General features: G+C 40.9%; 1 protein-coding gene across 1 annotated transcript; it reads right to left on the bottom strand.

The window, feature by feature from the left end:
• Positions 1–18,702: 18,702 nt before the first annotated feature.
• Positions 18,703–27,113, bottom strand: COA5 (cytochrome c oxidase assembly factor 5). The gene is made up of 3 exons (XM_065891667.1): positions 27,015–27,113; positions 21,129–21,212; positions 18,703–18,744 (listed from the first exon to the last, which is right to left on the bottom strand). Exons 1-3 carry the CDS (start codon positions 27,111–27,113, stop codon positions 18,703–18,705), a joined length of 225 nt encoding a protein of 74 aa, XP_065747739.1.
• Between the last annotated feature and the right edge of the window lie 92 nt (positions 27,114–27,205).

Here is a 27,205-nt window from a genome sequence, read left to right as displayed (position 1 = left end):
AGAGGTTCCATCAAGTGCTCCTTATATAAGGCACCCATTTAAAAAGAAACGTTGAGACACTGAAAGCTCAGATGTGACGTGGATTCTGTGACAGCGTCTGCAGTACAGTTGCCTTTGGTTTCCTTTAAAAACGTACAAATACTGTATAATAACAGTTTTGTCCCTACACAATTGTATTTGCCAGGCTTAGTGCATTAGGGTACTTTTATTTATTTGTTTTGGACAGTATTAATATATATAAACATGTAGTTACCGTTTTATATATTCTTAGCTCATTCAAAGCCATGTATGCTGTAAATGTGCTAGTCTTTAGAATGACAATAAACAACTAACGAGATCATTAAACCTGGTCTGCCTGATTCATTCGGATACATTAGGAGGACTGGTTCTGTGGCCGGCATCTGGCCGGACCATCTGGCTGGACTGCTGGGCATTGCATTGAGTGCTCAGTGTTTGTAAACATGAGACATTTCTGTTTTATAATCCTGTTTTCACTTAGTTGGAAGTAGAGGGCAGTGAGGTGTGGGATTCAGCTTCAGACAGACTCGGATCCCTATCCTGTCCTGCCTTTCACTGGCTGGTGACTTTGAGCAGCTTGCTTGCCCTCTCTGAGCCTCCCTCCATGTGCTGAGTATGAAAGTTGCTGCTTTTGCCCTTGGTCCCAGTGCACGTCAGATTTTGCGTACACCCTGTAAGAGTGAAGTTCCTGTCTCCCCCAGCCCTGTGGAGATGCTGCAGTTAAGCCTTCAAAGCCAAATGCTCTGGGAGCTCCTCTTCTCACAGACAGACCGCCAGGCTGGGGAGCCTGACATGGGGCTCAGAACTCTCACTCCTGTGGGAGAACCTCTGCCATATAATTACTCTCCAGTTTGGGGGTCACCCACCCCCTCCCAGGGGTATGGGATTTGACTGTACTGCGAGTGTGCCCTTCTTACTGTCTCGTTGTGGTTCCTTCTTTATGTCTTTGGTTACAGAATATCTTTTTTGGTAGGTTCTTATCTTTTCTTATCGATGGCTGTTCAGCAGTTAGTTGTGATTTTGGTGTGCTCACGAGAGGAGGTGAGCTCAAGGTCCTTCTACTCTGCCATCTTGTCCCAGGAACCGAGGAAATTTTAATCCAGGGTCATTGTGCTCTCCAGATCATCGACCATGACCCACAGTGAGTATCAGAGAAAAATCCCCTTATGCCTCCAGCAGGAGAGAGAAGGAACCACTCGTGAGATCTGCGTGCCAAGTGTGGACACAGTGGGCAGTGTGAGATGATTGGCATCAAACGTTCCTGAGTGTTAGCCGCTGCTCATACCCTCCCACGTCCGTAAGTGTGGGTGGTGTCAACTCTGTGGGTTGCCTGGCCATCCGTTGTGTGACTTGCTGAAATGTCACTCCATGAATGGCCTGATTCTTCATTACGTTGCGTCTCGTGCTCGGCACGCGTGCCCAGGGATCTCCCTTGGATAAATTCCTAGCAGTAGAGATGTACAACTAAAGGATAATTTCAATGTTCTGAAATTTTTGAACTTTTAATACTACCAGAGTACTCCCATAAACTACCACCTGGAGCACCACCTGCCTTTCCCTTTCTCATCGGAGCTGGGGACGGCACCTTGTTTCACTTCCATTCCTTTGATTACTCTGAAACTGGACATCTTTTATACTTATATTTGTGCTTCTACTTTTGTGACTTCGAGTGTACATCTTTTTCATATGACTGTTTTTAATACACAGTCTGTTCACTCCTCTGTCACATTTTGTGGTCTTTTTAAACCTACTTGTCAGCTGTCTTTTCGTTTTGTTGATGGTAGGTAGGGGGTCTACAGAAGTCAAAAAATCTTATGTGGTGATACACACCTTTTTCTTTTTGCTGTTTGTTGTGAAATTGAGTCCTGGCTTCCCCAATGGAGGTGAACTAATGCCATCCTTGTCCATGAGAGGGTGTCATGCTGTGCCCTCGCTGAGGGACAGCACCGCACTTGGCACCTTGCACATGCTTAATTCCATTTATGGTTCCTGCCTTTGCTGATACTGAGGTTACTTAAATATTCACCTGTTATTATTTCTAGTACTTACATGGTTTGTTTTACATTTAGAACAATTCATCGGGAATTATTTTTGGCATAAGGCACATGTTGTAGTGTTTGCTATGGTCAGCACGGCTCCCTCCTCTAAGCCAGCCCGAATGTTGCTCCTTTAAAGATATAAGCAAGGGGAGACGTTTCAGGACGCTGGCCACCATCACCGTGCACCTCCTCCTGCCCCTCCTCGATGCCATCCTGGGTTTCCGTTCCAGCCTGTTAGTGGGTGACTTGGTTCAACCTGGCTGCTTGGTTCCAGGGGCGGTGACTGCGGAGGTTCTGATTGGAAGAAGGTAAGGGGGGCTGGCGGTTGGAGTTTCCCCATTTGTAATTTTGCTGAGGACAAAAATGATCAGCTGTTCAAAGGGCCGTTACCTTTGTAACTTCCTTACAGGCTGTTCTGACGGGTCTCCCCTCTTTTAAGAATTTTTTATTGATGTATAGTTGAGTCACAAGGTTGTGCGTGTCTGGTGTACAGCACAGCGGTTCAGCCATATAGATGTACACAGATTCTTCTCCGTTATAGATTTTTACAAGTTACTGAATGTAGTTCGCTGTGGCATACAGTAGGACCTTGTTGTTTATTTTATATATAGTAATGTGTGTATGTTAATCCCAAACTCCTAATTTATCCCTCTCCCCCCTTCCCCTGTGATAACCATGAGTTTTCTATGTCTGTGAGTCTGCTTCTGTTTTGTAAATAAGTTCATTTGTATCATATTGTATATTCCACACATAAGTGATATATTTGTCTTTCTCTGACTTCAGTCAGTATGACAACCTCTAGGTCCCTCCGTGTTGCTGCAGATGGCATTAGTTCGTTCTTTTTTATGGCTGAGTAGTATTCCTTTGTGTATACACGTGCCACATCTTCTTTATCCATTCCTCTGTCGATGGACACCTGGGTGGCCTCCATGTCCTGGCTATTGTGAATAGTGGTGCTGTGAACACTAGGGTGCATGTGTCCTTTTGAATTAGCATTTTCTCCAGGTACACGCCCAGGAGTGGGCCTACTGGACGACGTGGTAACTCCATTTTCAGTTGAGGGACCCCCCCCCCACACCGTGTCCACAGCACCGGGTTCCATTCCCGAGCCCCTTCCTGAAACAGCAAATAGCAAGTTGGAACCAGTTTTGAAGTTTTCTTGCAAGATCCTCCTCGGCCTGACGTGTTCCTATGCTGCCGTCACAAGGTGGACCTTCGGGCACAGGGCCGCCCCTTAGTCACACGGCAGAGCTTCTGGCATTGCCGTCTTTTCTGGCCTGGGGAGTGCCAGGAGCCTGGGCCAGTAGAAGGGCCTGGCCTCAGGTCTGGACATCCTGCTGTGCTCTGGGCGTGGGCCCTTCCAGGACCAGCACCTTCGAGCAAGCCCTTGTGAAGCTCTCTACTTGCAGATGGACAAACTCTTCCCTTACGAGCCTCCATGAAGAGTCGGCTTTTCAGGAAGTTGTAGTGCAGGTGCTGCTCTGCAGGGTATGAAACCCTAGTCCAGAAGCACAAGGTTCCCTGGAAGGGGACAGCTCAGGGCGCCTGACCTGCCCTACATGCTCACGAGGGTTGCCCAGAGGGAGGGCAGAGCTGCCTCACAGGTATTGATTACCTTTACACTTTTAAATGTACCTTCCTCTCAAAGGCCCTTTCCAAAAGTAGAAAGTAATTAAATTTACAGTGGATAAAATCCAGTATTTGAGAACAGGAAGGAAAATAGAAATGCAAGTGAAATAGGGGTGTATGTCAACCCAAAAGATTTTTCATTCCCACGAGCACGAAGCAGCACAGGCACTGGCAGGGGGAGAAGTGACAGGAGAGATGGAAACTGTAGCACACTCCGTGCTGCCACAGGGTTCTGGAAGCAGAACAGCACTGGCCAGAACTGACGGTCTGGCGCCTTGTTTACGCTGACCGTGGGCAGTGACACCAGCACAGCAGATGTCAGCCTACAACGTTGTCTGGAAGCCAAATGTTGACTTTTAGGTGGAGGATGCAGGTGGGTTCTGTGCCGTGCTCTGAACTGCAGCGGGGCCCTGTGAGTGGGCATACACAGGTGACCCCCGCCCCCAGCCGTGGCCACCAGGGAGACCGTCCCAGCCTCAAGTTACAACTCTGTCCTGTGCTGCCCAGGGGAGAATGCCCCTCCCCCGTCTATGCTGAGATTTGGCAAACGGGTAATAACTTTTTTTTTTTTGCGGTACGCGGGCCTCTCACTGTTGTGGCCTCTCCCGTTGCGGAGCACAGGCTCTGGACGCGCAGGCTCAGCAGCCATGGCTCACGGACCCAGCCGCTCGGCGGCATGTGGGATCCTCCCGGACCGGGGCACGAACCCGTGTTCCCTGCATCGGCAGGCGGACTCTCAACCACTGCGCCACCAGGGAAGCCCTAACTTTGTCTTCTTTTTATTACAGTCATCACTACCCAAGCTCCGACACAGATTCCTGAGAGGGTGGGAACAGAATATCTGCACTCCAAATCCCTCCTCAGACCCCTTTTGTGCTCCAGCACTACTTTGCAATGACTCTTCCTGCACCAGGCTTCCAGTGGGCCTTTTCAGCCAGTCCAGGCAGGTCTGCATTCAATTATAAATCTTTATGGTGCTGTCAGTCTCGGTTGTACCATTTAACAAAAAACAGCCAGGTTGGAGAGGACAGGAAGTGTGCTTGTTTCCAGAGCAAGGAAGAACATAGCTGCATTTGAGAGATGGATGTAGAGGCATATGGCAGTTCATCACTTCCTCCCTGCTGCTCGCCCTGCCCTTGGCTTCTGTGGTTTTCCCTTCCTGGTCTCTCACTCTGCCTCTTCACTCTGATTGGCTTGTTGTCCCCCATCCACCACTAGCACTGTGGTGGTCCCTAGGTTTCCTTCTATCGTACTTCATATGCTTTTCCTGAAATATCTTATTAGTCATTCATATAGAATAAATTACCACTCAATTGCTAATGACTACCAAATTTCCAGACCCATCTAAACATCCAACCATATCTCAGTCATTCTACTTGAGTGTCTTGGTGTCTCAAACATAGCATGTCAACACCAAACTCATGCATTCTCCCCCCCCCCAACCCCCCCCCCCCCACAAGCTGGCTGAGCTCTACTCTGATAAATGACCTCACCTTCCACCCTGGGGTCACCTTCCCTCCCCTCCACATCCCATCAGCCACTAAGATCATATCTCTTCAACCCATTCCATAATTTCCATCCACACACTCACAGCCCTGGTCCACATCCACGCTCCCTCTCATCTGGACCACCTCCCCATAGCTTTCTTATTCCTCCTTCAAGGCCCATCTCAGGCATGCCCTTTTCTATGGCGATTTCTCTCCACAAAATGAGCAGGCCCTTAAAAAAATATGTCCTCAGTCAGCCTTGACTATATGCATATTATATTATGCATCTCTCATTCAGCATGTTACTTACCTTTTACTTTGCCCAGCATGACTCTGAGTTACAACAGCAAGTGCAATGCCTGTCACACAGGAGCTATTCAAAAAAGCTCACCGAATGAAAAGATTTTTTTTTGATGTTCAGTTGAAATCTTATTTCAGCACTAGACTATTGCTTTTTTCTGTATATAATCAGTTATTCTAAACACATTATAAGGAGCCAAATTCAACAGGCTCAAGGGAGAAGGCAAAGTTAATAGTATAGTGTGGCAAACACCAGGACAGTGGTTTTCTCTTGGGGGTGAGCAGGCAGGTCTCTGAGCAGTGTTAAGCGTTACAGAGGGCTCAGACAACCTGGATGATAGTTAACTGGCAACATTATAAAAACACTACACTGGGACCAACCTCACACACCAGTGGGCAGGCACAAAAACGCTGCAGGCCAAAAGGCGGTGGCACAATCCACCGCCTTTGGTGGGTCCAAAATCTATGGGACCCAGTGATAAAAGGGGAAAACCTACAACCAATAATCTACCCAGCAAAGCTTTCATTCTGATTGATGGAGAGGTCAAAAGTTTTACAGACAAGAGCTAAAAGAGTTAGCTCCAAAAAACCAGCTTTACAAGAAATATTAAAGGAACTTCTCTAAGCAGAAAAGGCCATTACTAGAAACATGAGAATCAGGAAAGGAAAAAGCTTATTGCTAAAGATAAATATACAGTGAAGGTAGTAAATTAACCATGTACAAAGCTAGTAGAAGGTTAAAAGAAAAAAGTAAAGTCATCGACATCTTCTTTAAGTAGTTAATAGATACACAAAGCTGTAAAATATGACATGAAAACCAGTAAGTGTTGAGGGAGGGGAGCAAAAATGCGGGGTTGTTAAAATGCATTTCATGTTAAGAGATTAGCAACTTAAAATAATCATTATATATATATATATATACATGTGTGTGTATATATAGAGAGAGCTATACATAAACCTCATGGTAACTACAAGCCAAAAGTCAGTAATAGATGCACACGCGAAAAAGAGAACGGACTCCAAACATAACTGAAGATAGTCATCAAGGGAAGAGAACAAAAGAAGAAAGGAACAAAAAAGAACTACAAAAACAACCCCCAATTAACAAAACAGCAATAAGTACACATCTATCAATAATTACTTTAAATGTAAATGAGCTAAATGCTCCAATCAAAAGACACAGCGTAACTGAATGGATAGAAAAACAAGACCCATACATATGAGGCCTACCAGACTTCTGATCTAAAGACACACAGACAGAAAGGGGATAGAAAAAGGTACTCCCTGCAAATGGAAATCACAACAAAGTTGGGGTAGCAATATTAGACCCAAAACAAAAAAAACCCACCTTTAAAACAAAGACTATATAAAGAGACAAAGAAGGACATTATATAATGACCAAGCCATCAAGAAGATATAACAATTGTAAATATATATGCACCCCACATAGGAGTTCCTAAATACATAAAGCATATACTAACAAACAGATAAAAAGGTACAAACCACCAGTAACACAGTAATAGTAGGGGACTTTTAACACCCCACCTACATCAATGGACAGGTCATCCAGAAAGAAAATCAGTAAGAAAACACTGTGGCCTTAAATGACAAATTAGACCAGATGGACTTAATATATATAGAACATTCCATCCAAGAGAAAGGAGAATGCATTCTTTTCAAGCGCACATCGAACATTTTTCAGGATAGATCACATGCTAGGCAATAAAGCCTCAGCATATTTAAGAAAATTGAAATCATCAAACATCTTTTTTGACCACAATGCTATCAGACTAGAAATCAACTACAAGAAACACAAATATGTGGAGGCTAAACAATATACAACTAAACAACCAATGGATCACTGAAGAAATAAAAGAAGTCAAAACATACCTGAAGACAAATGAAAAGAAAAACAGTGATCCAAAATCTATGGGACCCAGCGAAAGGAGTTCTAAGACAGAAGTTTATAGCAACAGCTTAAAAATAAAAATAAAAAAATCCCAACAAACAAAAGCCCAGGAGCAGATGGCTTCACAGGTAAATTCTACCAAACATTTAGAGAAGAGTTAACACTTAATCCTTCTCAAACTATTCCAAAATATTGTAAAGGAAGGAGTGTTTCCAAACTCATTTTAGGAGGCCAGCATCACCCTGATACCATAAGCAGACAAAGATATCACAAAAAAGAAAATTACAGGCCAATATCACTGATGAACACAGATATAAAAATCCTCAACAAAATACTAGCAAACTGAATTCAACAATACATTAAAAAGATCATACAACATGATCAACTGGAGTTAATCTCCGGGAGGCAAGGATGGTTCATTATCTGCAAATCAACCAATGTGATATATACCACATTAACAAACTGAAGAATAAAAATCAGATAATCAAAAAACAAAACAACAAAAAAATCGTATGATCATCTCAATACATGCAAAAAAGCTTTTAACAAAATTCAACAACCATTTATAACTCTCCAGAAAGTGGCTATAGAGGGAACATACCTCAACATAATAAAGGCCATATATGATAAGCCCACAGCTAACATCACACTCAACAGTGAAAAGCTAAAAACATTTCCTCTAAGATCAGAAATAAGACAAGAATGCCCACTTGCCACTTTTATTCAAAATAGTGTTGGAAGTCTTAGCCACAGAAATCAGACAAGAAACAGAAATAAAAGGAGATTAAATTGGAAAGGAAGAAATAAAACTGTCCCTGCTTGCAGATGACATGATACTATATGAAGAAAATCCTAAAGATGCCACCAAAAAAACTACTAGAGTTCATCAATGAATTCAGTAAAGTTGCAGGATACAAAATTAAAATACAGGAATATGTTGCATTTCTATACACTAACAATGAACTTTCAGAATGAGAAATTGGGAAAACAACCCCATTTACCACAGCATCAAAAAGAATAAAATACCTAACAGTAAATCTAAGGAGATCAAAGACCTTTACTCAGAAAACTGTGAGACAGTGATGAAAAAATTGAAGATGACAGATGGAATGATACATTGTACCATGTTCATGGACTGGAAGAATCAGTATTGTTAAAATGACCATACTACCCAAGGCAATCTACAGATTCAGTGAAATCCTTATCAAAATACCAATGGCATTTTTCAAAGTATCACAACAAATAATTCTAAACTTTGTATGGAAACACAAAGACCCCAAATAGCCAAAGCAATCTTCAGAAAGAAGAACAGAGCTGGAGTTATCATACTCCATGACTTCGGACTATACTACAAAGCTATAGTCATCAAACCAGTATGGTACTGGCACAAAAACAGACACATAGCAGTGGAACAGAATAGACAGCCCAGAAATAAACCCACACACTTACGGTCAATTAACCTATGACAGAGGAGGCAAGAATATACAAATGGGGAAAAGACGGTCTCTTCAATAAGCGGTGCTAGGAAAACTGGACAGCGACATGTAAAAGAATGAAATCAGAACATTTTCTCTCACCACATACAAAAAATAAACTCAAAATGGACTAAAAACCTAAGTGTAAGACTGGAAACCATAAAAAAAATCCTAGAAGAAAACACAGAACACTGATAAATTGTAGCAATTTTTTAGATCTGTCTCCTAAGGCAAAGAAAACAAAAGCAAAAATAAATGGGATCTAATTAAACTTAAAAGTTTTTTGTAGAGCAAAGGAAACCACTGACAGAATGAAAAGACAGCCTACTGAATGAGAGAAAATATTTGAAAATGATATGACCAATCAGGGGTTGATATCCAAAATATATAAAGAGCTCATACAGCTCAATATCAAAAAAAGAAAAAAACCTGATTTTAAAAGGGGCAGAAAACCTGAAAAGGTATTTTTCCAAAGACAACATACAGATGGCCAACAGGGCATATGAAAATCACTAATATCACTAATCATCAGAGAAATGCCAATCAAAACCACAACAAGATATCACCTCACACCTGTCAAAATGGCTATCATCAAAAAGAACACCAATAACAAATGTTGGTGAGGAGGTGGAAAAAAGGGAGCCCGTGTACTCTGTTGGTGGGAATGTAAATTGGTGCAGTCACTATGGAAACAGTATGGATATTCCTCAAAAAACTCAAACTAGAACTACTGTATGAGCCAGTAATTCTGCTCCTGGGTATATAGCCAAAGAAAATGAAAACACTGATTTGAAAAGATTAATATGCCCCAATGTTCACAGCAGCATTATTTACAATAGCCAATATATGGAAGCAACCTAAGTGTCCATCAACAGATATGTAGATAAAGACGACGTGGTGTGTACATATATATATGTACACACACACACACACACACACACCCCTAGACTACTACTCAGCCATAAAAAAGAATGAAACTTTGCCATTTGCAACAACATAGACAGACCTGGAGGGCATCATGCTTAGTGAAATAAGACAAAGACAAAAACTATTTATCACTTATATCTGTAATCTAAAAAGTAAAACGAATATAACAAAACAACCAGACTCACAGATATAACACAAAACAAATTAGTGGCTACTAGTGGTTACTAGAGGGAAGGGGGGAGGGGCAAGACATGGGTACAGGATTAAGAAGTACAAACTACTATGTATAAAACAAACTACAAAAATATATTGTACAGCACAGAAAATATAGCCAATATTTTATAACTTTAAATGGATTATAATCTAAAATGATTTTGAATCACTGTGTTGTACACTTGAAACTAATAAAACATTGTAAATCAACTATGCCTCAGTGAAAAAAAACAATACCCTATGTACCTTTCTGTTATATTTAACAATAAAAATTACATGTTAATCCATCATTCAATGAAAAATCTGAAAATTTAAAAAGCAATTCCACTTACAACAGAGTCAAAAAGAGTAAGATAATTAGAAATAAACCTAACCACAGACACAGAAGTCTAACATACTGAAAACTACAAAAAGTTGCTAAAAAAAATTAAAGACACCAATAAATGGAAAGAAATCCCATATGAATGGATTGGAAGAACTTATACTGTTAAGATGCCAGTACTATCCAAAGTGTACAGATTCAACATACTCCCTGTCAAAATCCCATTGGTGTTTTTTGCAGAAATAGAAAAATCCATTCTAAGATTCACATGGAATCTCAAGGGACTCTGAATAGCCAAAACAATCTTGAAAAAGAACAAAGTTGGAGGTCTAGTACTTCCTGATTTCAAAACTTAATAGAAAACGACAGTAATTAAAACAGTGTGGCAGGGCTTCCCTGGTGGCGCAGTGGCTGAGAGTCCGCCTGCCGATGCAGTGGACACGGGTTTGTACCCCAGTCCGGGAAGATCCCACATACTGCAGAGCTGCTGGGCCCGTGAGCCATGGCCGCTGAGCCTGCGCGTCTGGAGCCTGTGCTCCACAACAGGAGAAAGCCACAACAGTGAGAGGCCTGCGTACTGCAATAAAAAAAAAAAAAAACAGTGGGGCACTGGCTTAAAGACAGACACATAGTGCAGTGGAATAAAAAGGCCAGAAATAAACCCTGGTATAGATGGGCAAATAATTTTAAACAACACAGAAGACCATTCAATGAGGAAAAGACGATCTTCTCAGCAGTATTGGGAAAACTGGATATCCACATGCAAAAGACTGAAATTGGACCCTTACCTTATATCAACTCAAATTGGAACAAAGACCTAAACATAAGAAGTAAAACAATACAGCTCCTAGGAGAAAACTTAGGGGAAGAGCTTTCTTGGATAGGGCAATGATTTCTTGGCTACAATACCAAAAGCACAGGTGACAAAAGTAAAAACAGATAAACTGGACTATATCAAAATTGCAAACTATGCATCAAAAGAACACAATCAACAGAGTGAAAAGAAATGGGAGAAAACATATCCAGATCACATATGTGGTAAGGAGTTAATATCATAATATACAAAGAACATCTAGAACTTAACAAAAGAGCAAACAACACTTTTTAAAAATGGGCGAAGAACTTGAATAGATATTTCTCCAAAGAAGATCTATAAATAGTTAACAAAGACCTGAAATGATAAAATGGTGCTCAACATCAGTAGAATTGGTGGTTACCAGCGGGTGGGAGGGAGGACAGGGTAATGGGGAGTTGTTTAATTGGTACAGAGGTTCACTTTTGCAAGATGAGAAGAGTTCTGGTGACCGGTTGCATAACAAGCTGAATTACATAACACTATTGAACTATATACTTAAAAATGGTTAAGATGCTAAATTTTTCATTATGTACATTTTATCACAACTAAAACTTAAAAATATAGGCACTAATAAAGATCTCAGAAATTATGTTGTAAATGGATTATAGACCTACATGTCAGCTAAAACTAAACTCTCAGATGAAAACAGGAATAAATTTCCATAAGCTTGGAAGAGGCAGTGGTTTCCTTTAGATACACCAAAAGGAAAAATTGGAATTCATCAAAATTAACATCTGCTCCAAAAGACAGCATCAAGAAAGTGAAGATAACTACAAACTGGGAGAAAACATGTCAAAGGCCAATCATTTGTCTTTAAAAGGAACTTGTATACCTAATATACAAAAATAAAAAACAAAAAATCACAATAAAAAGACAACTCAAATGAAAATTGGACAAAGGATCTGAATAGACATTTTTACAAACATATACAAATGGCCAATAAGCACATGAAAACATGCTCAGTATCATTAGCCATTAGGGAAATGCCAATCAAAATCCCAATTCGATAACACTTCATACCAAATAGAATGACTACAATTGAAAAGATGAAAAATATATTGAGATGCTCCTATGTTGGGTGCATATTTATTTACAATTGTTGTATCTTTTTCTTGGATTGATCCCTTGATCATTATGTAGTGTCCTTCCTTGTTTCTTTTAACAGTCTTTATTTTAAAGTCTACTTTGTCTGATATGAGTATTGCTACTCCAGCTTTCTTCTGATTTCCATTTGCATGGAATATATTTTTCCATATCCTCACTTTCAGTCTGTATGTGTCCCTAGGTCTGAAGTAGGTCTCCTGTAGACAGCATACATATGAGTCTTGTTTTGCACCCAACACAGGAGCACATGAATATATAAGGCAAATGCTAACAGACATAAAAGGGGAAATTGACAGTAACAAGTAACGGTGGGGGACTTTAACACCCCACTTACACCAATGGACAGATCATCCAGACAGAAAATTAATAAGGAAACACAAGCCTTAAATGACACATTAGACCAGACAGCCTTAATTAATATTTATAGGACATTCCATCCAAAAGCAGCAGAATACACTTTCTTCTCAAGTGCACAGGAAACATTCTCCTGGATAGATCACATGTTGAGTCACAAATCAAGCCTCGGTAAATTTTAAAAAATTGAAATCATATCAAGCATCTTTTCTAATCACATCGCTGTGAGATTAGAAATCAGCTACAGGAAAAAAAAAACTGTAAAAAATCACAAACACATGGAGGCTAAACAATATGTTACTATATAACCAATGGAACACTGAAGAAATCAACAACTACCTACAAACAACAATGTAAACATGACGATCCAAAACCTACGGGATGCAGCTAAAGCAGTTCTAAGAAGGAAGTTTACAGCAATACAATCTTATTTCAAGAAACAAAAAAATCTCGAATAACCTAACCTTATACCTGAAGCAACTACAGAAAAAAGAACAAACAAAACCCAGAGTCAGTAGAAGGAAAGAAATCATAAAGATCAGAGCAGAAATAAATGAAATAGAGACAAAGAAAACAATAGCAAAGATCAATGAAACTAAAAGCTGGTTCTTTGAGAAGATAAACAAAATTGATAAAACTTTAGGCAGACTCATCAAGAAAAAAAGGGAGAGGACTCCAATCATTAAAACTTAGAAATGAAAAAAGTTACAGTGGACACCACAGAAATACCAAGGATAGTAAGAGACTACTACAAGCAACTACACACCAATAGAATGGACAATCTAGAAGAAATAGACAAATTCTTAGAAAGGTACAACCTTCCAAGACTGAACCTGGAAGAAATAGAAAATATGAACAGACTAATCACAAGTACTGAAATTGAAACTGTGATTAAAAATCTTCCAAGAAACAAAAGTCCAGGACTAGATGGCTTCACAGGTGAATTCTTGTAAACATTTAGAGAAGAGTTAACACCTACCCTTCTGAAACTCTTCCAAAAAATTGCAGAGGAGGAAACACTCCCAAGCTCATTCTACGAGGCCAACATCACCCTGATACCAAAACCAGACAAAGCTATCACAAAAAAAGAAAATTACAGGCCAATATCACTGATGAACAAAGACGCAAAAATCCTCAACAAAATACTAGCAAACCAAATCCAACAACACATTCGAAGGATGACACAACATGATCAAGTGGGATTCATCCAGGGATGCAAGGATTTTTCAATATCTGCAAATCAGTGTGATAAACCACATCAACAAATTGAAGAATAAAAACCTTATGATCACCTCAATAGATGCAGAAAAAGCTTTTGATAAAATTCAACTCCCACTTATGATAAAAACTCTCCAGAAAGTGGGCATAGAGAGAACCTACCTCAACATAATAAAGGCTATATATGACAAACCCAGAGAGAACGTCATTCTCAATGGTGAAAAACTGAAAGCACTTCCTCTAAGATCAGGAACAAGACAAGGATGTCCACTCTTGCCACTTTTATTCAACATAGTTTTGGAAGTCCTAGCCACGACTATCAGAGAAGAAAAAGCAATCCAAATTGGAAAAGAAGAAGTAAAACTGTCACTATTTGCAGACGATATGATACTATATGTAGAAAATCCTAAATATGCTACCAGAAAACTACTAAAGCTCATCAATGAATTTGGTAAAGTTGCAGGATACAAAATTAATACACAGCAATCTCTTGCATTCCTATATATTAACAACAAAATATCAGAAAGAGAAATCAAGAAAACAATCCCATTTACCACCTCATCAAAAAGAATAAAATAACCTAGGGTTAAACCTACTTAAGGAGGCAAAAGACCTGTACTCAGAAAACTGTAAGATACTGATGAACAAAATCAAAGATGACACAAACAGATGGAGAGATATACCATGTTCTTGGATTGGAAGCATCAATATTGTGAAAATGACTATACTACCCAAAGCAATCTACAGATTCAATGCAATCCCTATTAAACTACCACTGGCATTTTTCACCCAATTAGAACAAGAAATTTTACAATTTGTATGGAAACGCAAAAGACCCCAAGTAGCCAAAGCAATCTTGAGAAAGAAAAACTGAGCTGGAGCAATCAGGCTCCCTGACTTCAGAATATACTACAAAGCTACAGTCATCAAAACAGTATGGTACTGGCACAAAAACAGAAATACTGATCAATGGAACAGGACAGAAAGCCCAGAGATAAACCCACACACCTGTGGTTACCTAATCTATGACAAAGGAGGCAAGAATACACAATGGAGAAAAAACAGTCTCTTCAATAAGTGGTGCTGGGAAAACTGGACAGCTACATGTAAATGAATGAAATTAAAACAGTCCCTAACACCATACACAAAAATAAACTCAAAATGGATTAAAGACCTTGTAAAACTCTTAGAGGAAAACATAGGCAGAACACTCTTTGACATAAATCACAGCAAGATCTTTCTTGATCCACCTCCTCGAGTAATGAAAATAAAAAACAAACAAATGGGACCTAATGAAACTTAAAAGCTTTTGCACAGCGAAGGAAACCATCAACAAAACAAAAAGACAGTCTTCAAAATGGGAGAAAATATTTGCAAACGAAGCAACCAACAAGGGATTAATCTCCAAAATATACAAACAGCTCATGCAGCTCAATAACAAAAAAACAAACAACTCAATCAAAAAATAGGCAGAAGATCTAAATAGACATTTCTCCAAAGAAGACATACAGATGGCTAAAAAGCACATGAAAAGATGCTCAACATCGCTAATTATTAGAGAAATGCAAATCAAAACTACAATGAGGTATCACCTGACACCAGTCGGAATGGCCATCATCAAAAAATCTACAAACGAGAAATGCCGGAGAGGCTATGGAGAAAGGGGAACCCCCCTACACTGTTGGTGGGAAGGTTAATTGGTACAGCCACTATGGAGAACAGTATGGAGGTTCCTTAAAAAATTAAAAATAGAGCTACTATATGATCCAGCAATCCCACTCCTGGGCATATGTCTGGAGAAAACCATAATTCAAAAAGATAAATGGGGACCTCCCAATGGTTAAGAATCCACATGCCAATGTAGGGGACACGGGTTTGAGCCTCGGTCTGGGAAGATCCCATGATGTGGAACAACTAAGCCCGTGCACCACAGCTACTGAGTCTGCACTCTAGAGCCACAACTACTGAAGCCCTCGTGCCTAGAGCCCCGCTCTGCAACAAGAGAAGCCACTGCAGTGAGAAGCCCGCACACCACAACGAAAAGTGGCCCCTGCTCACCATAACTAGAGGAAGCCCGTGCACAGCAACGAAGAAGCAACACAGCCATAAATAAATAAACAAAAAGATACAAGCACCAATATTCGTTACAGCACTATTTACAATAGCCAGGACATGGAAGCAACCTAAGTGTCCATCGACAGAGGAATGGATAAAGGAGGTGTGGTACATATATACAATGGAATATTACTCAGCCATAAAAAAAGAACGAAATAATGCCATCTGCAGCAAGACGGATGATCCTAGAGACTGTCATACTGAGTGAAGTAGGTCAGACAGAGAAAGACAAATATCGTATGATATGCCTTATACGTGGAATCTAAGAAAAGGGTACAAATGAACTTACCTACAAAACAGAAATAAAGTTACAGATGTAGAAAACAAGCTTATGGTTACCAGGGGGTAAGGGAGGGAGCGGGGATAAATTGGGAGATAGGGATAGGGACATATACCCACTACTATATATAAAATAGATAACTAAGAAGGACCTACTGTATAGCACAGGAAACTCTACTCAATACTCTGTAATGGCATATATGGGAAAAGAATCTAAAAAAGAGTGAGTATATGTTTATGTATTACTGATTCACTTTGCTGTACACCTGAAACTACACAACACTGTAAATCAACTATACTCCAATAAAAATTTTTAAAAATAAAAATTTTAAGAAGTTATAATAAAAAAACCTAAAAGGTGAAAAATAACAACTATTGGTGATATGGAGAAATTAAAATCCTCATACATTACTGGTGGGAATGTAAAATGATGTAGCCACTGTGGAAAAGTTTGGCAGTTTATCAGTTAAAGTTGGAGTTATCATACAACACAGTAATACCACTCTTAGGTATTTAACCCAAAGAAATGACACATATCCGGATAAAACTCATTAATAAATGTTCATATCATTAGTCATAATAGCCCCAAAGTGCAAATAACCCCAAATTTCCTCAACTGATGGATTAAAAAAATGTGGTATATCTATACTATGGTATATTATTCAGCAATAAAAAGCAATGAAGTACAGATAGATGCTACATACAGATGAAACTTGAAAACATGGTGAAAGAAGCCAGTCACAAAAGGCCACATATTACACATTTCTATGTTTATGAAATGTCCAGAATAAGCAAATCTATAGACACAGAAAATGTATGAGTTGTTACCAAGAGCTGGGGGTGGGAGGTGGTGGGGGAGGAGGGAGTAACTGCTAATGGAGATGGGGCTTCTCTTTGGGGTGATGTAAATGCCCTGGAATTAGACAGTGGTGATGGCTTCATAACTGGGCTTCATGACTGTGACTATTAAAAAAAACAAAAACAAAACAAACACTGAAATTGTATACTTTAAGGGTGAATTTTATGGTATTTGAATTTCTTCCAATGAAGCTCTCAATAAAGCTGTGACTAAGAAAAAGATAGGGTTCTATAAAATAATTTGAGTTTCTTATCAAACTTAACTTTTAATAAAAGTTGTAGCACTTAAACAGCTATACAAGAGGTATTGAAAAAATCTATCCTTTTCCCTTTCCCAGTTAGTATATACAACAGACCTCAGTGAATTTCTGCAACAAGGATCAGTGCTGATGTGGAGTTCTCACAACTTTAGGTGAACCTTTAAGAAAGCAAATGAACTACAGAATACCTTGATTGCTTTAACTCCAGTGAACTGCAGGTCTATGAAGAAGCTATGGGTCCTTCCATTATTCTTCAATACTGAAAAAAAAAAAACTGGAAACTTGGATTCACATCTGGCTCTACTGTATTATGTGACTGGAATAAAATTACATGATTCTAACCTTTTACAAGCATTTCATGGTTTTCAGTCTTGCCTTCTATAGTCAATACCTACTGGCTCTGAATCCTTCTTTCCTTTTAGGATAAAGCCCAGCATTCATTGAATGAGATTCTGACATGAGTTACCAAATACAGTGCATAAGACCCAGGCCTGGCCAAGATCGTGGGGTCCCATCCCTTTTTCCACAGGGACTACAGGTCTAATTCAGGGGCAGGTGTTCCACAGAAGAATCCTTTTGTAGGGTCTGATTAGTGGACCCTAGAAAAGGAGGTTATCTCTCTTCTTTTTGGGTCACAGACCTTAAGGATGTGTGCTTTGAGCAGACACTGGCCTCTTTCCCATTATGTAGAGAGGGCCAGCCTAAAAACGAGGTCAGGAAGCAGAGAAAAACAGTCAAGAGATGGAGGCAAGGAGCCCTGGCAGCATAACCCCAGGCTCTGGATCCAGCTATGCCTAATGAGTGATATGAATGTTTTGAGGTTGTTACTTCAGTGATTCAGTGCAAGGGAAGCATTTCTTCTCCAAGGAATCAAACACAATTTATTTTAGAACTAAACAGTACAGACTGAATAAAAGAAAGTTTTATCCTAAACTTTCAAGATAGACGTTTTCTCACCAGGCACCATGTTGATTTTAACAGTCCCGTTAGTGGCCTTCACAATATTCACGAAGGATGTACAAACTGTGTCATTTGGTTGAGAAGTCAAGTTTGAAAATAACAATCTTTCCATTCTCTGTGCTTCAGAACAATTCTTAAAACACATCTAGTATGTTCTTAGCTCATAACTATTCAATTAAATTTTTCTTCTAAAAATAACTTAGAGCAAGGGAAGCATTTACTTCATACATACTCATCCATTTTCTTCAGTGTTCCATGGAGGAAGAAACTGCTCCAACCGAACAGATGTAACAAAAAGTATGTTTCTTATTTTGGCTTCTCTGTTTTAATGACAGAGAAAATCCTTTGTTGTTTTCATCTTGGTTTCAACATAGTAGTATCAATATCCTTTTCTTCCCCTGAATCTTGATCTGGCATCCAACTGAAAATAAATATACAATTAAATAATATTCTGGACACCATAATTAAACACAGATTTGGTAACGGGTGTCACTATATGAGAGAAGTAAACCAGTTTCCAGCACACTCAAAAAGGCAATGGTCACAGCTCCCAAGGGGGGGAAAAAAGATGGTGTTAAAAACGAAAGTTCCATTTAAGGTCACAATAAGGATTTTCTTCTTGAGTCCAAATTTCATTTATCTTTTTCTCTGAAGTACACTCAATGTATGTTGTTCTTCAAACAAACTTGACTTTCTAATTAGGTTTTGTTTGGGTTAATATTCAAGTGTTTTTTAAATCTTTAAATAGTAACTGAAAAGAGGAAAGAGCCTTGAACAATGTTACTGACACTTTAGTATTAAAAGTCCTTAAATTACTACTCACAGGTCAATTCTGTGTTCTTTCACTTAAGCCTCACATGCAGCCACTTCTTAAGGGTGGTGTGGTAGTGCGAAGGGTCACTAGTCAATAGAGAAGGCAAAATTGCATAGACAGTCAATACCACTTCCTAGAAATTCCATAGGAAGGAATTATTTTAGAGTTAAACCCTATTAATGAGGACAACACAGCCAGTGTGGGACAGACTGCTATTTCTTCATCTGAGCGCTAGATAAAGTAGCTAAGAGCCACATTTTCAAAAAATAAATAATCTTCAAACATGGGAATCATGATCAGGATGATGAGCAGCTTATATTAAGAGGGAAGAGCCGATTCAAACTCACCATCTCACCTTCACTCTGGGTCATACACTCACTGTTTGAAATATTAAGCAAAATTACCAGCACAATTTAAATTATTTTGTTTCAGGTTTTTGCCAAGAGTGCGTAAGTTCCATCAGTTAAGTGTGAGGCAACTCCACTGTGCTGGAAGACTAACAGTGAGTCACCGTCTTAAAGGCTGCAAGAATCTCTAAGTCTGCTAAAAAGTTCCCTATACTGCTCTTTCTGGAGTCCAAAAGCATGAGTGAAGCTCTGCCTTGTACTGATACTTGAAATGGTCAGAAGCACGTTTACTTTTTTTTTTTTTTTTTTTTTGTGGTACGCAGGCCTCTCACTGCTGTGGCCTCTCCCATTGTGGAGCACAGGCTGCAATGCGCAGGCTCAGCAGCCATGGCTCACGGGCCCAGCCGCTCCACAGCATGTGGGATCTTCCCGGACCAGGGCACGAACCCATGTCCCCTGCATTGGCAGGCGGACTCTCAACCACTGCGCCACCAGGGAAGCCCCGCACGTTTACTTTTTATTCAAGATGGTTACAAATTTCTGCAGAAGGTAGATAAATTGTGGAAAATTTTTACATGTTCTGATTTCTTAAAGTTCTTTGGAGATCAAAGACTGATGTTCAGGCCACGAATTACAGGGAGTTTATTACAAATTCAATCATTACGATTAAAAAGGACAACTCATCACCTTTTACAGTAACTGTTCTTTATAACTTCTCAATTATTTAAACATGATCTGACATTCTTGAAAGATCTAAAGGCTTGCATCTTACATGGGTAACAAAACTATGTGAGAGAAGGCAAGAAAATCCTCTTTTCTTACATTAAATGATGGGAAAATATGGCAAAGAACTGTGTCACTTGAGAAAAGAAAGAGAGCATGGCTAAATTTAATCTAACTTTACACCTCCCAGTATCTGGTTAGTTAGCAAACATGCTCAAGTTCTTGTCTGGCCTCCCAGATCATAATATCCTGTACTCTTCTGCTTCTCCTATCAACAAAAGGGAAGGGATCTGAGTGCTGTCCCTCAACAAACAAAAGCAGGTTCAAGTCCAAGTTACTGCTGTCTTTAGAGGGATGTCCATTTTTCTGATTTCGTATTTTCTTTTCACAAAGAGAAGGCTCCTGGTTTCTATTCCAAAGATCTTTGTAGATCTTTGGAATCAAAGAACACTAGAGTAGAAACCATGAGATTTGTAATGTCCTCTTAGGCTGTCTTTCCACAATCCCTCACTCTACAAATTCAAACACAGACACCAACATCTTCTCCTAATCACACCAACATGTAAGGCACAGTGCACGCACCGTAGACCCCACATTATGGGTCTGTGTGTAGCTGCCAAATGACCCACATACACAGTGACCAACATCAACTGTGCCCCATCTACACCTGCCAAGACTGAACTCTCTCTTTCAAAAATCCATGAAGTTTAGCTGCTGTGGTTAGCATAACAGCAATAAGGGAACAATCAGCTGTGGGTGTGCATGAATGCCACCTCACGTTAATTCACTGGGCAAGAAAAAATACATCCTTTTTTCCAAGTGATATCACTGCAACCTATTTATAATTACTAAGTCACTCACATATTTAACTCCACAGAGCTAATTTCTATCATAAGCTTTTAAAAATCGTTAGCTACTTACCACTGATCTTTTACACTCAAAAAATGAGTATTTCAAAGCTTTGCAGTTTCCTTCCTTCAGACACTGCCGAGGGGATTTTCCTTCCTATGACACATAAAACAATATAAATACCTGAAAAATTTTCTCACAAAGTACAAAATAACTGTCCTTCTGGAAATAGTTCTTTTTTAAAAAGTTAAGGAAAAGCAGAAAACAATAATATAAGAAATAATTCATAATTCATTTTGACTGTTGGTACTTAAGAAAAAAGGACAGAATGAAAAAATATGTAAAATAATTTTGGGGCACTTTAAGGGTGCCCTTGAATTTTTGAAAACGCTGGTTTCCATGGGATACTTTTCTTTAAAATGTTTATATAAAAATCTAGAAACTGTTATCTTCACCTCCTTATGTGTAAGAAAGGGAAAGAGTAAAGGTGAAAGTAGTAACAGGGTTTCTTCAGGGTTTTTAAAACTTTCACACTCAAGAAGTCCTAAAGACAGAGAAGAAAGTAGTGTGTGTGACACAGAAAGAGAGAGGGAGAGAGAGGGAGGAAGGGGGGAGGGGGGAGAGAGAGGGAGGGAGGGAGAAGGAGGGAGGGAGAAGGAGGGAGGGAGGGAGGGGGAGAGGGAGGGAGAGATGGAAAGGAAGGGGGGAGAGAGGGAGAGAGAGAGGGAGGAGGGGGAAGAGAGACGGAGGAAGGGGGAGAGAGGGAGGGAGGGAGGGAGAAAGAGAGGGGGAGGAAAGGGGGAGAGAAAGGGAGAGAGAGGGAGAGAGAGGGAGGAAGGGGGAGAGAGAGAGGGAGGGACCGAGGGAGGGAGAGAGAGAGAGGGAAGGAGGGATAGGGAGGGAGAGAGAAAAAGGGAAGGGGGGAGAGAGAGGGAGGGAGGAAGGGGGGAGAGAAAGAGGGGGAGGAAGTGGGGGAGAGAGGGAGGGAGAAGGAGAGAGAGAGGGGAGGAACGGGAGAAAGGGAGAGAGAGAGGGAGGTAGGGAGGGGGAGGGAGGGAGAGAGGGTGTGCACGTGAGAGATCAGGAATGCTGTAGTGGTGAATGGGAGGGTTTGTTCTGGGAGGTAGTATCAAGTGGCTTTAAAGTCTCCAATTACAATATCGTTTTAATGCAAGCAAGTTTATCTCCAACACATCTCTGTGTTTTCCCACCCCCTACTGCCACAGTCAAGCTCTCTATTCTGAGAAGCTCACTGAGTAAGAATTTGAAGAGGAGAGTGAGATTTTAACAGAATTTATATATACTTGGAAGGGAAGATCTGCCTGGGCCCAGTGTGAAATTAACTGGTCTTTAAGCAGTGAAAGCTCATAAGAGCTTAAGAAAAATGGATTAAACCATTCCCTTTCTGCCATCAAGACAGGACAGTGCTACAAAAACACATTCACAAGGGAAGTGCTTATTTCTGACTCTTAACAAGTAAGACTTTAAAAATCACACTTGACAAAGTAACTGCAAAACTAGATTAAGAGCTAAAATTTAGTAGTATTTTAGTAGGTAAACATGGGATAGAAATGACTTCATTATCATATCTTCATTATCTTAAAATATTTTGAACAAATTTTCTGCCATAAATTGAACACAAAGGCACTTAAATATATTGGACACAAAAGCATCTACAGAAAGTGTATTTTACAACTCAAAGAAGCAAGATTAAAATTTAACCACTGCAAAATTTCTTTTTGAACCCCCTACCCTACTAATTTATCTAGTAACTAAACACTCACAAGGACTAATTTATTAAAAAAAAAATTCAGAACTGTCCTACATCAGTTTAGCAGGAGGTTAAAAAGTAAATACAAGATATTCCTGTCTACACAGAGCTTCAAACAGCAGGCAGGAGAAGGTATACACATGCTAATGTTCACTGGCAGTGTGAGCAAGTCACAAAGTGGGGGAGGTAACGGGGAGGGGGGAGGGGGTGGGAAAGGTGCTGAGGGGGTTCCTGTTTCCCAGGACTGTAAATGCATAAAACAACATCTGGAAAAAGGAGACTGAACTTGAATTTTCTGAATCACCTGAGGTTTAATGACATTAAACTAACTTGCAATTCACAAGGGAAAAAAATCAAAACCTTACATTTTATTACTGTTAAAGAAATAATAAATCATATACTACTCATAAACTTTACCTTTATGCAGTGCTTCACGATATAAAGGAAGATCGTGAAATCTTCCAACTCGAAGTGAATTCCAATGCAAAGTGAATCAAGCAATTTTGTCTGAGAGTAAAAATGACCCTGTTCCATGTTAACTTTAAACGCTCAAACAGCCCCAATTAGGTGCCCTAAAGTCTGAACAGCTTTAGTGCTGGTTCTCAACATTTCAGAAAGATGTTAATGAGGTCGGCTAGAGCGCTACTTAAGTAGAAAGCTCTGGTGTAACTTAAATTTCACCTGCTCTTCATTATCAAGGATTTCCCCTCAAGCAAATTTTGACACCCCGACTCCACCACTGCAATCACTCTCCAAAACCTTTATTTTGCAAGTTGCAGTCACACTCCTAGTTTTTACTGTGAAAAAAGCTACAGGGTACCACATCTACGGCATTCCTGATCCCCAGGAATCCTGGCCACATTCCAGACTTTGTCTGTTGGACCCTAGATTTGAATTGTCATCTACATCAGTGAATCTCAAAAGTGAGCCAGAACAGAGTAGCAAGCTTCTCTGCACTATAATGTTCCTCCCTCAAACTCTGTAATGAGGTTGCCCACATGAACAACATAGAGATAAAAGACTATACAATAGACTGGGGCTTCCCTGGTGGCACAGTGGTTGAAAGTCCACCTGCTGATGCAGGGGACACAGGTTCGTGCCCCGGTCCGGGAAGATCCCACATGCCGCGGAGCGGCTGGGCCTGTGAGCCATGGCCGCTGAGCCTGTGCATCTGGAGCCTGTGCTCCGCAATGGGAGAGGCCACAGCAGTGAGAGGTCCATGTACCTCAAAAAAATAAATAAATAAATAACAAGGGGACTATAATTTCAAAAAAAAAAAGACTGTAATTTATAAACTGATGCTTCCCCAAACCGTATCTGAGATGCCATCTTTTTCACAAGCTTTCAACCCATACTGCCAACTGCCTACCGGGAAGATCCATCTAGATACTACACTTAAGAGAGAAATATTACTTCATCTTCCTCCACCTCCACCCCTAATGGCAGATTGCTAATTGCCCCCTTAATATTCACTCTTCCTTTTGAGTGGGGCATATGGCTGAGCTAGATTTCCCAGCCACCTTGCAGCTGGGTATGGTCATGTGACTAAGTTCTAGCCAATGGAATATGCAGGGAACTGAAATGTAAAACTTCTAGGTTGGTCTGTAATGGAAAGTGGCTTGTCCCACTTTCCTCCCCCATGTTACCAGGCCTGATGATGTGGAAGCAAGGCAGTCCTGGACCATGAGTGGGAGAGTAACATCCTAACTCCCATCACAGCACCTGACACCACCAATCAACAGTGCTTAGGTCCATGGAAGACAGAGAGGATCAGACTAGACCCTACTTATAGGCAAACAAGATAGAGAACTCTCTCTTTTAAGCCACTGTTATTCTGGGTCTCCGTAATATTCGTCTGAACCTATAACCCAACTAAGACACTCCCAAGCTTATTTGCCTTCTGAGGTCAAGACTGGTGATTCCCAAACATGGCTGTATCCAAGAATCAACCTGAGACACTTTTAATTTACAAGGGAGATGGGGAGAGCAGTGGAATCTGTACTTTTAAGCTCTCCACCTCCATCTCCAGGTGATTCTGATGAAAAGTCAGTAGGTCTGGAAGCTGTTAAGAGACACAAGGGAGATAACTTGTAATTGAGTTCCTTGGGCACAGTTTCAACTCCCAGAAGTCAGAATCCTAAGAAGTTTGTCCAAGAGATGCCTTTTGAATCTGCTTTTTCCTTGTTTCTCTTCTCCAGCCCCACCAGAGTTTACATCCTTTTCACCATTACCCTGAGTTTCTCTGAGCCCCTACAGTTCTTTGGCTATCTCTCAGTGCAGCCCCAGAACTAAGTATTTTATGTTTAATTCCTCCCTAAAGTAAAGTCTAGCAGCTTTGCAGGTGGGTTAAAGATTGGCAAGGAGAGACTATAGCATCATCTGCCAAAAGATCAGATTAATTTCTTTATTCAAGGAGCTGAGGTGGCCATACACAGCAGGCATATACCTCAGCAGAACTCCCCTTGGTCTTGAGTTCCTAGTGGGGAGGGGTGGGCTAGAGCTGCCGGTGACACCATCCGAGAAGGTAGGATATCCGCCTGGATTTGCATAACTCAATGTTTTGCCTCAGTATTGCCATTTTATAGTCCAGTTGAAGTGACCATTCAGGATGAATTTAACACAATCTGTCAATGCACTTCTATTTAAGAGACTCTTTATATGAAAACACCACGTTTTCCTAGTTGACCAAATTCAGCAACAAAAAGGCCACATACTCAGTGGGGGAAAGCAACATCCGTGCAATGTGTCCGGGTCATTACGTCTGCCTACACCTTCCGAGCTTCCCAGAGATCCAATTCTACAATGTGTCCCATTCATCTGTATGTCCCCTCAATCAGACCTGGCACTCAAATGTTTGCTAAATCAATCACTGCAAAAAACCAATTTGGTGTTCTCCTTGCCACCAGTATTCTCTTCCACTTCCAGAGTTTCTTTCCTCAGTCCTACTCTGTGCCGGAGCTGCTCACTGTGACACCCGTCACCCATGGCAACCGTCCTCTCAAGCCTTCCGGCACATTCCCCTTCCTCCAGCCTAGCAGGGCACCAGCTTCTCGTGGGCCTGCCACATCTCCATGATTCTGCACGTGTTCTTTCAGATTCTCCCCACAAACACTACAGCCTCCACTCCTTTACTTGATAAACTACTACTCATCCTTTAACACTCAAAGCAAATGTTACCTCCTCCTGTGAGAAGTTTCCAAATTCTCAAGCAAAATCAGTTGCTCTCCACTGGGTGCCCGAGGCATTTTGCTCCTCTACTCATAAAACAAGTATTTACTCAATGCTTACACAACCCTTGCCAAAAACAGTGAACCAAATGTAAAACATGAATCAGCAGAAACACCAATATAGCCTCATGGCTGATGTCCATTTTCGCGTAGTTTTCTTTGAAATAAAGGCAACTTTCTGAAATTACATCTCCGAAAGCAAAAATAATTGCACCCAACGGATTGCCCTCTCATCAGGCGTTGGTGAGCAGAAAAGGTACTTGTGCTTTGGTTGGGTTCAAGGCCAGAACCCAGGTTCCCCAGTCGACTTTGAACCTCTCTGCATTCACATTGGCTCCTGAGAAGACCTGGGGCTGTAGTGAGGGAAAAACAGGAGAGCAATAGCTCCCATCACAGCACGTAAAACCACAAGATCCACGGTAGGGGGAGCAAGATACCAAGTGGCGAAAATAAAGAGCTGCCTCATTTACAACTTACGCAGGAATGCACAGAACTCAACTCAGCAACACGTTCAAACCAACACAGGGAAGGCAGAGAATCTATTCAGCCACCACTGAACACAGAAAGGAGAATTTACTAGGCAATACAGTGTGCCAGGTTCATGTAATTACCTGCTAATTTACTGATTCTTATTTTCTAGGGCTCAAGAAACCTTTCTTATTCTCCTTTATGCCTCCAGAACCTAGCAGAGTGGCAGCGGAATGTTTCTCGACCCGAAATGGTTTAACCTTTACAAAAACCCAACGGGGCGGCACCCTTCTCTCCAATTTCACACCACCTGGGAAATGAGGCTCTGACAGTGGATGCGCCCAAATTCATTAAGTTGGAGCTGCGTTCGACACCCAGGACGGCGAACTCCGAGGCACTTCTCTTGACTATCACCGCGGCCGGCCGAGAGCCCTCCGCCGGCCCCGCCTCCCCGCTTCGGGCGTCGGTCACCCGAGCGCCCGGCCGCGCTACCTGGAGCACGCAGTCCGACTGCAGCAGGCACGTGCCAAGGTCCTCCTTCAAGCCCGCGCACGCGCCGCCCTCCGGCTTGTCCTCGTAATAGCGGGGCATGACTGTGCCTTTCGCCAGCTGCTATCCAGACCCGCTCCACTCCGCGACGGCCCCGACTTGACAGGACGCCAGCGACGCCGCGGCGGGCGGAA

This window comes from Phocoena phocoena, chromosome 14, assembly GCF_963924675.1.
Source record: "Phocoena phocoena chromosome 14, mPhoPho1.1, whole genome shotgun sequence".
NCBI classification, from domain to species: Eukaryota; Metazoa; Chordata; class Mammalia; order Artiodactyla; family Phocoenidae; genus Phocoena; species Phocoena phocoena.
This window is presented reverse-complemented; position numbering and strand designations above follow the sequence as displayed.

What these genes read in the sequence shown, in the direction of transcription:
- COA5 (XM_065891667.1), bottom strand. Translation starts at nt 27,113, where the DNA reads ATGCCCCGCTATTACGAGGACAAGCCGGAGGGCGGCGCGTGCGCGGGC. An exon ending in AGTCGGACTGCGTGCTCCAG is followed by an intron (nt 21,213 to 27,014) that starts GTAGCGCGGCCG and finishes TATGTGTCATAG; the next exon opens with GAAGGAAAATCCCCTCGGCA. An exon ending in TTGAGTGTAAAAGATCAGTG is followed by an intron (nt 18,745 to 21,128) that starts GTAAGTAGCTAA and finishes ATTTATTTTCAG; the next exon opens with TTGGATGCCAGATCAAGATT.